The following is a 16,991-nucleotide window of genomic DNA, read 5'->3' as shown; positions in this document are numbered from 1 at the left end:
GTGCAACTACAAAATATATGTTGTAATGGAGATGTGTTATTATGTATTCTCAAAAACAAAACTGTGTCATTTTGTCTCGCTAGGATCCTCAGTCAGCCATTCCAAAGGGAACTCTTTTGGCCATCTTAATAACAGGAATTAGTTATGTGGCAGTGACTGTTTCTACTGGTAATCCTCCTCTTTATAAAGTTAATGTGAAGTTACAGTGCATGGGTACACTGAATACAATTATTTCAAATTCCACAATTAGTTTATTTAATATTTAAGTCAGTATTTGCATAATCTTTTTTTACAGGATCTTGCATTCTTAGAGATGCCACTGGTGATCCAAATGACACCTCTAGTGTTGGCGACTTGAACTGTACAGATGCTGCCTGCACACTTGGTTATGACTTCTCCATTTGTAAGGAAGGTGGCTGCAAGTTCGGGCTGATGAACGATTTCCAAGTATGTCACACCTGTAATACATGGAAACAATATTTGACATGAACATTAATAGACACCTAAATAATTAACATCAACTTTTTGCCAAATTGCCAGCTTAAATTTTCTCACTACATATACCCTCCAACCCCATTCTGATTATCTTTCTAACTACTGGTTGAAGCAGATGTATTGGCTCTGGTTTAAGTTGGGTTGAGGGTGATCTACTGTAGATCAATGCTTGTCTACAATGTACTCAGATCACATTTTTCCAATACTGAGAATTTAAACAATTGTTAAACCAATATATACCGGTTATTGTTGGTAACCCATGTCAACTGCAAATAATGATTCTCACAGTTCAGAAACTGCCTTTTCCTATCAACACTATTCTCCTTTCTGCTTTCCTTTTTTGACAATAGATGCAGGGGCTCGCACGGTTAGCTAGCGGTTAACAATGGGGAGCTGGGATAACAATGCCTGTGTTGTGAGTCACAAGGCTTTCTCCGGGTCAGGCATTGAATGAGACCATTGACAGCCACCCCTCAGCATAGGCACCCACCCTCTCTGTGACACTGATATCACAGGCAGGAGGCACAGGGCTGCCCAGTACCAAAGCTCAGTGCACTTACATGGCATCACTGACAAAGGCAGTTGTCAACTAGTCTGCACAACAGCCAGATAAGAACAATACACCTTGCTGTTATTGATTTTAGTAAATACACATTATGCCCAGTACAGAGTGGTCTTGGTTAGCGCCAGCTCTACTTATCTTTTCTTACATGCTTGTATACAATGAGATGTTTTGTCATTAATTTCCTAGGCTTTTTCCATTCAACTGTACCACGAAAGGTTAAAAGCCCCTACTATAACGTTTACACCCCTCTTTAACATTAAACTTGTTTATTGCTTTAAATATAAATGATATCCATAACTGTAGTTTAACATGATAGTTTAAGACAGAACGTCTGTGAAAGTGCAGACTAGTGAAATAATTTCTGATTTGTCTGCTAGGTTATGAGTTTGGTGTCTGCGTTTGGACCTCTGATTACTGCTGGTATTTTCTCAGCCACGTTGTCCTCTGCCCTGGCCTCTCTCGTCAGCGCCCCAAAAGTCTTCCAGGTAAGGATTCTTCTTTCAGTATTTATTGCGGTTCCAATTTTTTGGAAATAGTTCTACTTCAAGGCTGGTGTCCCAGAAACAGATGAAGTCCAGACATGCTGAATGGGGAATATTAGTTAGAACAAGGATGTGTGACAAAGAAAAAGTTTTAAGAATCAGGTGCAAACATAGAATTAAAATAAGGCCACATAAAAGTGGGTGAACTTTCCGTTAAATCTTAATCTTTACTTCTAACTGCCTCTTAGACGTGTATTGCTGTATATACTGTATACATTTAAATGTCAATGAGATACAGCTTGTCTGGTCAGTTTAATCAAATGTTATTCCTTCCATTCTATGGTTTGATTTGGTATCAATCTAAAGGTGTATGTGTGGCTGTTTAGGCTTTGTGCAAGGATAACATCTACCCAGGTCTCCATGTCTTTGCCAAGGGATATGGAAAGAACAATGAACCTCTTCGGGGTTATGTTCTTACCTTCTGTATTGGTCTGGCCTTCATTCTCATTGGTAGGTTTTGATTGAGAATACTATGTTATAGTCAATAGAAATGATAGTGTCCAAGTCAACCTGTTAAGACTTTAATTGGGTATGCAATTAAAGTCTTCCCCCTGTCATTCAAGAGTCAGTGTATTTATTTCTTAATTTGTGTTGTTTCCCCTTAGCGGAGCTAAATGTCATCGCCCCCATCATTTCAAATTTCTTCCTGGCCTCATACGCATTGATCAATTTCTCTGTGTTCCATGCGTCTCTGGCCAACTCCCCAGGTAAGGATTTTATACACCTGTTATAAATCTGTTAAAAACATTGGCTTTACTTGTCTTGCTCATACATACTAATATGACCAGTTTAAGAACAAACACAACGGTTTTAGCAATCTGTATGTTGTCAATACTTTGATTAATTTGTCAGTTTTTTAAATGTATGCTCTCTCTCTCGTACACAGGGTGGCGCCCCAGTTTCAGATATTACAATAAGTGGGTCTCACTTGCCGGAGCGGTGCTGTGTTGTGCTGTCATGTTTGTTGTAAACTGGTGGGCTGCTCTTATGACCAATATCATAGTCTTGGCACTCTATGTTTATGTCAGCTATAAGAAACCAGGTAAACAGTTCTTGTTATCACATTGTATTAGAGTTTATCTGGAACAGAACGCTATGGCCAATCTCACTTGGCTGTAAAACCACTCTCATTAATCATAGAGATATAATAAGAACTAAATGCATTTTCACTGCATTATACCTTTCATGTCAACTGTTGTTGCACTTCTGTTTAATGTTTGTCTCTTATGTTCTCTAATCTCTTATTTGACTCTAATGTTTTATATATTTTAAAATATATATATATATTTCTGTTTTATTTTATTGCAGATGTTAACTGGGGCTCCTCAACTCAAGCTCTGATTTATAACCAGGCCCTGACACACAGCCTCCTTTTAACGGGCGTAGAGGACCACATCAAAAATTTCAGGTAGCACTGCAGCAGTACCTAAAAAAATTGTCCACCCAATTTACCAAATGGCATGTTGTAAGCCTTACCCAGCGAGCAGTGTATAGACCAAGTAGGACAGCCAACCATGCTTTCCTAGCATTTAGCATCCAAGTCCAGACACTGCTATTAGCATTTGGTGCTCCCCATGTTCATTCAAATCATCCAAAGGTATCTGAAATAGATTTTGAAGCTCTAGATGTCCACTATGCAGTTTGTTTTATGTCCCTGTATGTTGTCAACCACTAGCAGCACCATGCTGTGCATTAATGAAATAAACTCATGTATGTGTTGTAATATGGACTGAACAACACGGATAGAACATTATTCAGTGTTTACAATCAGGGCCCTTATTATTACTCTAAATATAAATCCAATGTCTCCCACAGACCCCAGTGTCTGGTAATGACTGGATACCCCAACGCCCGGCCGGCTTTACTGCATCTGGTGAACGCATTCACCAAGGATGTGGGCCTCATGGTGTGCGGCCACGTTCGCACCGTATGTGTCAGTGCCAGCTGCAGAGATACTAAGCGCTATCAACTACAAAAGAGTCTTTGTACATAGATATACTGTACACATCTTAAAGTACACACCTTAGTCCTATCTTTAGCTTGGATTGTTTTGATTGTCCTAAGGCTTCCCGTCGGCCAAACTTCAAGGAGATGTCTCTTGATCATGCCCGCTACCAACGCTGGCTGATGAAGAACCGCATCAAGGCTTTCTACACCCCTGTGTTTGCTGAAGACCTGAGACATGGAGCCCAGTACCTTTTGCAGGTGATTATTTAGCCGTTTACAACATTTTAGTCTTGTGGAATCTGAGGACCATCATTAGATTACCGAAATGTCACATTATTTTGAGTAGGCACTTCTTTTTAATATGAATTAGACTTTTTGAGAAGGTTTAAATTTTGAGCAATCTATGGTCACATTGTTGCAAGAACAATAGAAGTATAGATAGAATAGAAAGAAATAGAAGCTCTTGAGAACTACCTTTCTTTCTTTGACTTCAGGGCAATCACTGTCTAACATTGATATTGGATAGGTGTAAGCAAACCTGTTCCTAGAAAGGTGTATGTAGGATTTTGGTTTAAATGATCTGGAAAACCAGATGTGTTGAATTTCTGTGTGGCCTGTTTCTCTTGGCCCATAGACTCCCTTCAGCATGACAATCCATCTACCATATTTTAAAAACATGTATTTGTGTCTTTAAGGCCACAGGTTTGGGACGTTTGAAACCCAACACTCTGGTGATGGGCTTTAAGAACAACTGGAGTGATGGCGAGATGAAAGATGTAGAAATGTATATCAACATTATTCAGTAAGTATATTCAATATGACCCATAGGAACAGATCTAGGCTCAGGTTCCACTCCCCACATTTTACCCTAAAGGAAAATTGAATATTTTTCAGGATCCACCTAACATAAAAAGTCTATTATTAGCTATTATTCTGGAAGATCAGGCAACTTCTTACTGTACACCACATTTTCTTGACAAGTCACAATGTAAATCCTTTTCTGGTTAAAATATGTATTTTATGTATGGTAAAATATAAATGTATTCTTTAAAATATACATTCCAAAATACATCCCCTGTTAAAAGTTGTCCCACGTCATTAACTCATCGCGTGGTTGTTTTTCAGCGATGCCTTTGACTTGCAGCATGGTGTTGTCCTCATCAGACTACAGGAGGGTCTTGATGTCTCACATATTCAAGACCCAGGTGAAGTATTCCTATGTCCCTGTGGTTGACACATCAAATTCACTTATGTCTCACAAAACAATGGAACTTTCCTATCAGCTGTTTCAACATTTTCCCTACCACTGTTTTGGTAAAAAGCTGGATTGGGCTAGTTAAATATAATTTTTAGACGGAGCTCTCATATGAGTAGTGAGTACACATATTTCCATACTGGCCCCCATATGGGAATCAAACCCACATGACCTAAGCTCATGGGCAATTAAATTTTTCCGCAAACAATGGTGATGTACACTCACCTTAAGGATTATTAGGAACACCTGTTCAATTTCTCATGAATGCAATTATCTAATCAACCAATCACATGGCAGTTGCTTCAATGCATTTAGGGGTTTGGTCCTGGTCAAGACAATCTCCTGAACTCCAAACTGAATGTCAGAATGGGAAAGAAAGGTGATTTAAGCAATTTTGAGCGTGGCATGTTTGTTAGTGCCAGACGGGCCAGTCTGTGTATTTCACATTCTGCTCAGTTACTGGGATTTTCACGCACAACCATTTCTAGGGTTTACTAAGAATGGTGTGAAAAGGGAAAAACATCCAGTATGCGGCAGTCCTGTGGGCGAAAATGCCTTGTTGATGCTAGAGGCCAGAGGAGAATGGGCCAACTGATTCAAGCTGATAGAAGAGCAACTTTGACTGAAATAACCACTCGTTACAACCGAGGTATGCAGCAAAGCATTTGTGAAGCCACAACACGCACAACCTTGAGGGGGATGGGCTACAACAGCAGAAGACCCCACCGGGTACCACTCACCTCCACTACAAATAGGAAAAAGAGGCTACAATTTTCACAAGCTCACCAAAATTGGACAGTTGAAGACTGGAAGAATGTTGCCTGGTCTGATGAGTCTCGATTTCTGTTGAGACATTCAGATGGTAGAGTCAGAATTTGGCTTAAACAGAATGAGAACATGGATCCATCATGCCTTGTTACCACTTTGCAGGCTGGTGGTGGTGGTGTAATGGTGTGGGGGATATTTTCTTGGCACACTTTAGGCCTCTTAGTGCCAATTGGGCATCGTTTAAATGCCATGGCCTACCTGAGCATTGTTTCTGACCATGTCCATCCCTTTATGACCACCATGTACCCATCCTCTGATGGCTACTTCCAGCAGGATAATGCACCATGTCACAAAGCTCGAATCATTTCAAATTGGTTTCTTGAACATGACAATGAGTTCACTGTACTGAAATGGCCCCCACAGTCACCAGATCTCAACCCAATAGAGCATCTTTGGGATGTGGTGGAACCGGAGCTTCGTGCCCTGGATGTGCATCCCACAAATCTCCATCAACTGCAAGATGCTTTCCTATCAATATGGGCCAACATTTCTAAAGAATGCTTTCAGCACCTTGTTAAATCAATGCCACGTAGAATTAAGGCAGTTCTGAAGGCGAAAGGGGGTCAAACACAGTATTAGTATGGTGTTCCTAATGATCCTTTAAGTGAGTGTATAATTAAGAGTAAAAACAATGTATGTAGTAACTGTTGATAACCAGTTGAATAGTTCAAACTGACAGTGAATAAAATGTATGGATTGAGCACACTTTTGTTAACAGTAATAAAGAGTGCAGTGTGCATCTTAAGCGGCCCCTTGGCCTACAGTACACTTCTTTGGAACAGAGACTTATGATTCCCAATCAAAAGTAATGCACTAGCTAGGGAATAGGGTGCCATTTTGGACAATTTAGTACTGTTAACTTAAGTGTGCTTAATCAAACTGATTGTGTTCACTGTTTGTTTAAGAAGCAGCTTAAGAAGCTTATCTCATTTCTTTAAGCATTGTCTGATTGCCACTGTTTGTTTAAGAATCAGCTTAAGAAGCTTATCTCAGTCCTTTAAGCATTGTCTGTTTGCCACTGTTTGTTTAAGAAGCAGTTTAAGAAGCTTATCTCAAGTCTTTTAAGCATTGTCTGATTGCCACTGTTTAAGAACCTAATCTCCAGTCCTTTATGCATTGTCTGATTGCCACTGTTTGTTTAAGAACCTTATTTCCAGTCCTTTAAGTATTGTTTGATTGCCACTGTTTGTTTAAGAACCTTATCTCCAGCCCTTTAAGCATTGTCTGATTGCCACTGTTTGTTTAAGAACCTAATCTCCAGTCCTTTAAGCATTGTCTGATTGCCACTCTTTGTTTAAGAACCTTATCTCAGTCCTTTAAGCATTGTCTGATTGCCGTTCCTCCAGATGAGCTTCTGTCATCCCATGAGAAGAAGGATGCTGGTATGAAGGATGCGGTGGTGTCCATCAACATGGGGGGTAAAGATTCTGAGGATGGTCCACCATCCCAAATCACAAGTGCTCAAAACAGCCCCCTTATTCTCAGAGGTACTATTTGCATTGATGTATTAGAGGAACTAGAAGGAGTAGGAACAGCGCACCATAGACTGTTGTAATACATAAATCATCAGTTTCCTAGACAGCCCTTAAGGAGGCAAGATATTTAGGCAACTAAGCTGTTTTGCTACTTGCCCAGAATCAGAAAAACTAAAAGTTGCAGTAATTTTCTCAGCAGTCAGCCGATGCAAGCATACTTAAAGACAATGCTCCAAGTCAATGCTCCTTCAGACATCATTCAAACATTTACAGTAGAATGGTAAAGTCAGTAAAGTTGGCCAAATGTGCGTTGTGATGGTAATTCCATTGATAGGAACTCTTAAAGGAGTAAGTAGAGACTAAAGTTTCTTGGCAAAATTAAGTCTATTTGCAAATACAGAGATGCGTCAAAAGCTTACAGAATATCCCTCTGAGGATTCTCTGATGTAAATACATGAACAGTCAATATTTATTACAGTTAAAACGGGTGTGGTAAGTTACTGCCCTGCTGTCTTATGTCACATAGGTTTTACCCAAATGAGCCAATTGCCCCTACTTCCCCCAAGGGCAAAATTTTTTGGCAGAAAAACAGATGGTCAGAGTACCTAATGATATTATACAGATGTGTGTCACAAACAAAAACCAGAGTTACAGTGGTGATAACAAGTATTTGATACACTGCCGATTTTGCAGGTTTTCCTACTTACAAAGCATGTAGAGGTCTGTAATTTTTCTCATACTCTCACAGACTTGTTCATTTTTCTTTAAGAAGCCCTCCTGTTCTCCACTGATTACCTGTATTAACTGCACCTGTTTAAACTCGTTACCTGTATAAAAGACACCTGTCCACACACTCAATCAAACAGACTCCAACCTCTCAACAATGGCCAAGACCAGAGAGCTCTGTAAGGACATCAGGGATACAATTGTAGACCTGCACAAGGCTGGGATGGGCTACAGGACAATAGGCAAGCAGCTTGGTGAGAAGGCAACAACTGATGGAGCGATTATTAGAAAATGGAAAAAGTTCAAGATGACGTTCAATCTCCCTCGGTCTGGGGCTCCATGCAAGATCTCACCTCGTGGGGCATCAATGATCATGTGGAAGGTGAGGGATCAGCCCAGAACTACACGGCAGGACCTGGTCAATGACCTGAAGAGAGCTGGGACCACAGTCTCAAAGAAAACCATTAGTAACACACTACACCGTCATGGATTAAAATCCTGCAACGCACACAAGGTCCCCCTGCTCAAGCCAGCGCATGTCCAGGCCCGTCTGAAGTTTGCCAATGACCATCTGGATGATCCAGAAGAGGAATGGGAGAAGGTTATGTAGTCTGATGAGACAAAAATAGAGCTTTTTGGTCTAAACTCCACTCGCCGTGTTTGGAGGAAGAAGAAGGATGAGTACAACCCCAAGAACACCATCCCAACCGTGAAGCATAGAGGTGGAAAAATCATTCTTTGGGGATGCTTTTCTGCAAAGGGGACAGGACGACTGCACCGTATTGAGAGGAGGACGGATGGGGCCATGTACCGCGAGATCTTGGCCAACAACCTCCTTCCCTCAGTAAGAGCATTGAAGATGGGTCGTGGCTGGGTCTTCCAGCATGACAACAACACACAGCCAGGGCAACAAAGGAGTGGCTCAGTAAGAAGCATCTCAAGGTCCTGGAGTGGCCTAGCCAGTCTCCAGACCTGAACCCAATAGAAAATCTTTGGTGGGAGCTGAAAATCTGTATTGCCCAGCGACAGCCCCGAAACCTGAAGGATCTGGAGAAGGTCTGTATGTGAGTGGGCCAAAATCCCTGCTTCAGTGTGTGCAAACCTGGTCAAGAACTACAGGAAACGTATGATCTCTGTAATTGCAGACAAAGGTTTCTGTACCAAATATTAAGTTCTGCTTTTCTGATGTATCAAATACTTATGTCATGCAATAAAATGCATACAATGTGATTTTCAGGATTCTTTTTTAGATTCCGTCATTCAAAGTTGAAGAGTACCTGTGATAAAAATTACAGACCTCTACATGCTTTGTAAGTGGGGAAACCTGCAAAATCGGCAGTGTATCAAATACTTGTTCTCCCCACTGTACATACCAGGTTATAGAAAGGCAGACATTTTCAAATGTACATTAGTTCAAGAATTTCCATAACAGTGTCTAGTCCAAAAAAAATACAAATCAAAGCAATTAATGTCCACTATTTATGAACTGTTTAATGTTCCCTAGTGTACTGCTATGCATCCCGAGCAAGTGATAGCTTGGCAGCTACAGTGGGCCAAAAAAGTATTTAGTCAGCCACCAATTGTGCAAGTTCTCCCACTTAAAAAGATGAAAGAGGCCTGTAATTTTGATCATAGGTACACTTCAACTATGAGAGACAAAATGAGAATCACATTGTTGGATTTTTAATGAGTTTATTGGTAAATGTAAAATAAGTATTTAGTCAATAACAAAAGTTAATTTCAATACTTTGTTATATACCCTTTGTTGGCAATGAGGCCAACATTTCTGTAAGTCTTCACAAGGTTTTCACACACTGTTGCTGGTATTTTCCTCCATGCAGATCTCCTCTAGAGCAGTGATGTTATGGGGTTGAGATCTGGTGACTGGCTAGGCCACTCCAGGACCTTGAAATGCTTCTTACGAAGCCACTCCTTCGTTGCCCGGGCGGTGTGATTGGGATCATTGTCATGCTGAAAGACCCAGCCACGTTTCATCTTCAATGCCCTTGCTGATGGAAGGAGGTTTTCACTCAAAATCTCACGATACATGGCGCCATTCATTCTTTCCTTTACACGGATCAGTCATCCTAGTCCCTTTGCAGATAAACAGTCCCAAAGCATGATGTTTGGCAGTAGGTATGGTGTTCTTTGGATGCAACTCAGCATTCTTTCTCCTCCAAACACAGCGAGTTGAGTTTTTACCAAAAAGTTCTATTTTGGTTCCATCTGACCATATGACATTCTCCCAATCCTCTTCTGTACCATCCAAATGCTCTCTAGCAAACCTCAGACGGGCCTGGACATGTACTGGCTTAAGCAGGGGGACACGTCTGGCACTTCAGGATTTGAGTCCCTGGCGGCGTAGTGTGTTACTGATGGTAGCCTTTGTTACATTAGTCCCAGCTCTCTGCAGGTTCTGGGATTTTTGCTCACCGTTCTTGTGATCATTTTGACCCCACGGGGTGAGATCTTGCGTGGAGCCCCGGATCGAGGGAGATTATCAGTGGTCTTGTATGTCTTCCATTTTCTTATAATTGCTCCCACAGTTGATTTCTTCACACCAAGTTGCTTACCTATTGCAGATTCAGTCTTCCCAGCCTGGTGCAGGTCTACAATTTTGTTTCTGGTGTCCTTTGAATGCTCTTTGGTCTTGGCCATAGTGGAGTTTGGAGTGTGACTGTTTGAGGTTGTGGACAGGTGTCTTTTATACTAATAACAAGTTCAAACAGGTGCCATTAATACAGGTAACGAGTGGTGGACAGAGGAGCCTCTTAAAGAAGAAGTTACAGGTCTGTGAGAGGCAGACATCTTGCTTGTTTGTAGGTGACCAAATACTTATTTTACCGAGGAATTTACCAATTCATTATTTGTTTGGAAATTTTTCTCATTTTGTCTCTCATAGTTGAAGTGTACCTATGATGAAAATTACAGGTCTCTCTCATCTTTTTAAGTGGGAGAACTTGCACAATTGGTGGCTGACTAAATACTTTTTTGCCCCACTGTAAGTGTGACATGTTTTCCTGTGGGAAATGCTAACAACATCACTGTCAATGACCGTCTGTGTTATTAACATTGTGATGTGATTGCTCCACAGAGACAAAGAGCAGTGCCAAACCACTGAGCCTAACAGACCAGAGGCTACTGGAAGCCAGCCAGCAGTTTAAGAAGAAGCAGGGCAAAGGCACGGTGGACGTGTGGTGGCTTTTTGACGACGGAGGTAAACAATGGATAGTCAGTGCTGTTAATACATTGTTACTCAACAACAACAAAAAACGGACTAAAATTGGCTGTGTATCTAATAAGAAATGCAAATACTGCGTTGCAAAATTATTTTCTAAAGAGAGCAACAACGAATATGACCCAGCTCTCTAGTCAGTTTGGGTCATGCCATCACACTTATATCTATTTAAACTTTTTAAGGTTTGGCTCTGCTAATTCCATACTTGCTTACCAACAAAAAGAAATGGAAGGATTGCAAAATACGTCTCTTTGTTGGTGGGAAGATCAACAGGATTGACCATGATCGCAGAGCGTGAGTATCTGTTGTTTCAGTCCGGATGTGATACTGAGGACTCTATAACATAATCATATATTCCATTCAGCAGATGCTTTTATCCGACTTCCATTCATGCATGCAAATACTGGAATTGAACCTATGATCCCACAGTTATAAGCATAGAGCGCTTTCAGCGGCTTCATTTTAATTTGTTTATTGAGACATATATGTGTTTCATAATAGAATGGCAGCTCTACTCAGCAAGTTCAGGATCGATTTCTCTGCAATCTATGTTCTTGGGGACATCAACACAAAGCCAAAGAAACACAAGTAAGATGCCAAATGTGCAACTGTATACTAAATTACCATTAGTATACAGTCATAATTGTATGTCCGCACCCTACAGTGTTCTTAGTTTTGAGGAGATGATCGAGCCTTATAAGCTGAAGGAGGATGACATGGAGCAGGAGGCTGCAGAAAAGTTGAAAGCTGAGGAGCCTTGGAGGATCTCAGATAATGAGCTGGAGCTCTACAAAGCTAAGGTATGGATATGGTTTCTGATTTTATTGAACAGATAGACGTGTGTACTTATGTGTGAGACTGTGTGCATTCAAGCATTTCAGAGGATCAGTAGTGGAAGATATGGGATGATCTCAATTCTTTGCTGGCAAGCACAGTGGCCCTCATTTATCATTCTTGCGTAGAAACGGGCGTATATGTTGGCGTAAGATTTTGCTTACACTCCTCTCACTGCCTGATTTATGAAGCTGCGCGTACCTTTAAAATCCAGGTGTACGCAATACCTGCCCTTGATAAATGCCGTGGCTGAAAATGATCGTCATTAGAATAACACGCCCCTATATATTCAAGTCTCCACTTCCCCCACGCCCTCATTTTACGCCATGGACACACGGAAGACGGCTAAAAAGAGAAACTTCTCTGACGTGGAGATTGAGATGATCACCAGGGAGGTACAAAGAAATAAAATTGTTTTATTTGGCAGTTTAAAAAGCGGAATAAAAGATGATGATGTGAAGTGGAGTACCATTCATTCACATTAATAATTGCATGACAATTTGTAATATTCGTCTTATTATTTTATGATATTTATTATTAATGACATTTATTGTTATTTAGAAGAAGAATGTCGTTATTATTATTATTTCTATTATTATTATTTAAAAGAAGAATAATGTCATTTTTATTATTTTGTCAGTCTGAATTATATTTTGGTCATTAAAAGCCTTTTATTACTGAACCCAGTCCGTGCGCAACTGCCGGGCCTAACCCTGAAACGTCATGTAAAGCGCACAGGCTCGCATCTGAAGGAATACATATAAATCAAATGCTTTGGTAAAGTCACACAAATTAAACATTGAAGTCCATGTTACACAAAAATAAACACTGAAGTTTGTAATTATTATGTTGTTGTTTTTTTTACAGTGGGTCATAATATATCATTTCTTTTAGTTTGTCAGTGCATTAGGATTTGTTTTTCTGCGCATTTCCGCACTAACTCAAAACGTACGTACACCACCTCCTGAGCTGGCGTAGGATTTGAGAGTGCCGTACGCCAACGTCCATATTGATAAATCTCAAAGTCACTGTGGTTTTGGGTGTAATTTGGTGTACGCACTTTTGATAAATGAGGGCCAGTACCTCTAACTGTGCATGGTTTTTCCAATAAGCCAAACCATGTGACCAATCAACCTTTAGTTGTAGGTGGTGGTGGTGGCTCACTAAGGGAAATTGTGTTTGGTTTCTGTGAACTGGCCAGATCATTGCTGGAGCAGGCTTCTCTGTGCTACTGCACCATTTCAGTTTAATGCATGGATGCAAGAGTGCGGCAATGGTTTCTTCTGCTCATAAACAGTGAAGCGTTCTTCAACAGTAAATTTTTTCAATTGTAGCTTGTAGAGCAAGTGCTTGCATGTTTATTCAATGCTTTTGTGGACAGATTTCTTGGATGGATACCTTTGGGACAGACTGTGTTGCAAGATTTTTTTCCATCTCCATTGAAACCTCAGGTTAAAGGGATAGTTCAACCAAAAATCATATTTCATTATGAGTACATTTACCCTGAGTTGTTTCTTCAGGCACATAGTCATTTTTGAAAACAATCGATTATTCAGCTCTGTCTCAGTCAGTAATTAGCGTTATTAGCATTTTAAAACTGTGCGTACCACTATTGCGGAAAAATACTCTAAAACCCTCCAAACTAAAACAAGTGGTGTTGTTTACCTCAAAGAACATGATGATGTTGTATTCCTCGGAACAAAGTTTTAATTTTCACTTCATAACTCTCATTTCAAATAAACGGGTACTTCCTTTGTTTCGTTTTGTTCCTGTGAGTTTTGTTCAGTTGTACCAATCAATGTGTTCTTTTGCAAAGCGTAAGTGTATACAGCACAGTAAATGAACGTTAGTATTTGCTAGCTAGAAAGCAAGATACCTATTTTATATTCAGCTCGGACAGTCAAACTTTATTTGCTTGAGAGAGAAAGGAAAATACATATATATTATCTGTGAGTCTGAATAGGACCAGGGAAGAACACTTTTCGGGGGATAGAGATTTAATTGTTCTAACCAGGATACACAGAGAATTGACCAAAAGAGCAGCTTGGACAGCAGCTAAAGGGTGGCGATGGTGAACCTTTTAATTCCCAATCCTTGCCCAGAATATCCAGAGGCAATGTGTACTTTGTGTATTATAACATAGCAATCAGAAGTATTACTTACAGTCTGTCATGTCTCCACGGGTTGAACTGTGTAACTTGATGGAATTGCATTTGCGTTTATTCTTCTTCTAAGTGAACGTGGGTCACAATCCTCTGCAATAAAATGTTTCTCACATACTCGTATGTCTCGCTGGAAAAGTTGCTCCATTGATTCTCCCACAATACAACTTGGGAGAGGCAGAGGTATTGTCCCAACACTCAAAACCCAGGTGCAGGCAGAACATGTAGGCAGATGTCGATACACAGGAAATTTAAACAGGAAAGTTCTAAGTTTATTTATCAAATGCATTGAATAACACAGCATCATCCTGCAAAATCTAATTATTTTAACATGGCACACCACATCTACGTAGTAAGAATTAAGAAATATGTGAAGCATAAATATAGCAATATTGCAATAATATACATAAATGTTAACTAGCAGCAAATTTTAATAGAGTAGGAGGTGTAATATGAACAATATGGGTAGAGGTATTGTAAATTATAGATGTAGCAAGTATAGCAGTAACAGAGATGGGGACAAGTCACACATGGTCAAGTCCAAGCAAGTCTCAAGTCTTAACCATCAAGTCTCGAGTCAAGTCTCAAGTCACAGTTCAGATAAATCAAGCAAGTCAAGTCAAGTCAAGGGTTCACCCTAAGCAAGTCAAGTCGAGTCCTTATAAGTTTCAAGTCAAGTCAAGTCACAGTACTAAAGAGATGAACACACACATACTGTCCTCTGTTTCTGACGTGCGCTCGGTGCGAAGCTCGATTTCAAAATCAAATACCGTTCCGTCTCTGGTTAGAATCCTGCTACGTCCATAGCAACGCGCTGTTTTTCATGGCAACGGTCTGTTATCAAGAAATAACACGCATTCTGCACTGGAATTCAGACAATCCATGTAATAAGGGCTAATAATAACAACCTTATAAACTAATTATTGTGACTGAAAAACTGCCTAATATGTAATTACGCTGTAATTATTCTTGTCTGTATGAGTAAAAAAATAAAACTCTTCGAAATGTTTAGGTGCTAGTAATCACATCGGCGCCTCCATGTTAGCCTTTCATGCAGTAAAGTTAACTGTTATGGTGTAAGCACAATGCTTTTTAGTTTCCACGCGCAGTCCACTAACACTTGAAAATGCGCACATTTAATACAGACATTATAGCCTACGTGTAATAATATACATGCCCGCTCATTTTAAGATGCCCATCAACATTAAAATTCAGGCTATGCCACTGTTATAGACAAATTCCCTTACATCTATTTACCAGACGTATTCAGTAATGATAATGGTCACATTTCTAACAAGAAAAAAACAAACATAATATGCAACCAAGGCCAAATTATGACAAACCAAAGATTAATTCATTACATTAGTAACTTAATCGTTATAGATCTTAGTGAAACTGAATATAAAGAGATTACTTTCTTACCTTTCCTTGTGGTTCTTAAAATGACGAATGAAATTTGACTTTGTTGCATATTTAGCATCTGGCAAATCTTTTTTTATTCACACGGTCCAGTTCAAAGTCCTTGTATCCAAACGATACTATTTGTGGAGCTCGACTAACGTTACTGTCTGCCATGTTTGGCGCGGTTTGAATTGTGCAGCGTTAAAGACACATACGCTTATTAGTGCTGCTGATGTCACAACATATAAAATAATTTGATTGCTGTTTGTTTATTATAAGTTCAAGTCATTGTCAAGTCTTCCACTTCAAGTCAAGTCAAGTCTCAAGTAACTTGTTCTCAAGTCAAAGTCAAGTCATGTCATTTTCATACTTTAATCAAGCAAGTCACAAGTCCTGAAAATTGAGTTGAAGTCATGTGACTTGAGTCCCCCACCTCTGAGCAGTAATATGAAAAACATCGGAAGCACAGAAGGAGCAGGCTGAAGGTAAAATCCAAAAAGTGTCTATGTCAAAAAGGCTCAGGCGAAGGTACAGACCATGAACATGGAAGGCATGCTAGGATCAAAGAACATTAGAATGCTATCACAAACTCTTGATCGGGGATAGTATTTCGGTGACTGGGAGCTGGGAGGAGTGCTGCGTTTGTTGTGATTAGAATCTGGAGGATCTTGGGATCTGGAGGCTATTCGTCGTCCTGGTGATGTGGTTGAGAGATGGAACTGTGAACAGACCTTACAGATATGGCAACTAGTGAATCCGCAAGTCTCCTCTTCCATGTCCCATGTACCTTTCTTATGACCATGGCATTTTCCACCATTACAAATATTATTCTGAAGTCCACCTGTGAAAATGGGCCAGCTAGGCAAAGCAACCAAAGCAATCTTCACATAGTTTAAGGTTCACACTCACCTCGATGACATCACTGCCGAGGAACAGAAACTTGGTGGCTGTAGGAAATAGTTTGCTAGCACCAGTTTGAATTCAGCCAATTCCACCAGTTGTTTCATCAGAATAAAGTTTAAAAATATCTATGTTAGCACGACAGATTTCCGAATGTAGTTTGAAGAGTTGTTTTCTGCTTGCAATGCAAGAATTTGGACGATACTAATAATGCTAATTATAAATGTTTAACATTTGCCTTTTTGAACAGATTTTTGAGTATTTTTGAGTATTTGTACATATTTTAAAATATGTTTTAAAAAAATACCAAAAAGGCTTTACTAAAATACAAAAATACAGACTAAAATGCATTTTTAAAAACAACCCTTCAAATGTTGAAACAAAAGTTTTGGATGTGTATTCACACATTATTTTTTATATTTTGAAATGCACACACATTTGAAAAGTTTAATACCATTATAGTTGTGTGAGGAACTGATTTATACTCCACAAAGTCCTGTGTGAGCTTTTCTTATTTGTTTTCCAGACTAACCGACAGATCAGACTGAATGAATTGCTGAAGGAACATTCCAACTCAGCAAAACTTATTGTTATGTAAGTAGTGATAATATTACATTATTTAT

The 16,991-nt window shown here is 39.7% G+C and overlaps 1 protein-coding gene across 1 annotated transcript in view; it reads left to right on the top strand.

Annotated features, from left to right (window-relative positions):
* Positions 1–16,991, top strand: part of LOC105025383 (solute carrier family 12 member 2) — a 33,036-nt gene that overhangs the window by 15,644 nt on the left and 401 nt on the right. Inside the window, exons 9-25 of the mRNA XM_010896013.3 lie at positions 84–168; positions 296–447; positions 1,438–1,545; positions 1,929–2,052; positions 2,208–2,309; positions 2,489–2,644; positions 2,911–3,010; positions 3,418–3,529; positions 3,667–3,807; positions 4,245–4,351; positions 4,675–4,754; positions 6,979–7,119; positions 10,928–11,050; positions 11,254–11,365; positions 11,573–11,659; positions 11,736–11,871; positions 16,895–16,962. Coding sequence (XP_010894315.1) covers positions 84–168; positions 296–447; positions 1,438–1,545; positions 1,929–2,052; positions 2,208–2,309; positions 2,489–2,644; positions 2,911–3,010; positions 3,418–3,529; positions 3,667–3,807; positions 4,245–4,351; positions 4,675–4,754; positions 6,979–7,119; positions 10,928–11,050; positions 11,254–11,365; positions 11,573–11,659; positions 11,736–11,871; positions 16,895–16,962 — 1,934 coding nt within the window. The remainder of the gene's footprint in view (positions 1–83; positions 169–295; positions 448–1,437; positions 1,546–1,928; positions 2,053–2,207; positions 2,310–2,488; positions 2,645–2,910; positions 3,011–3,417; positions 3,530–3,666; positions 3,808–4,244; positions 4,352–4,674; positions 4,755–6,978; positions 7,120–10,927; positions 11,051–11,253; positions 11,366–11,572; positions 11,660–11,735; positions 11,872–16,894; positions 16,963–16,991) is intronic.

This window comes from Esox lucius, chromosome 13 (assembly GCF_011004845.1).
Source record: "Esox lucius isolate fEsoLuc1 chromosome 13, fEsoLuc1.pri, whole genome shotgun sequence".
In the NCBI taxonomy this organism is placed as follows: Eukaryota; Metazoa; Chordata; class Actinopteri; order Esociformes; family Esocidae; genus Esox; species Esox lucius.
Note: the sequence above shows the minus strand (reverse complement) of the source record. Positions and strands in the feature narration are given on the sequence as shown.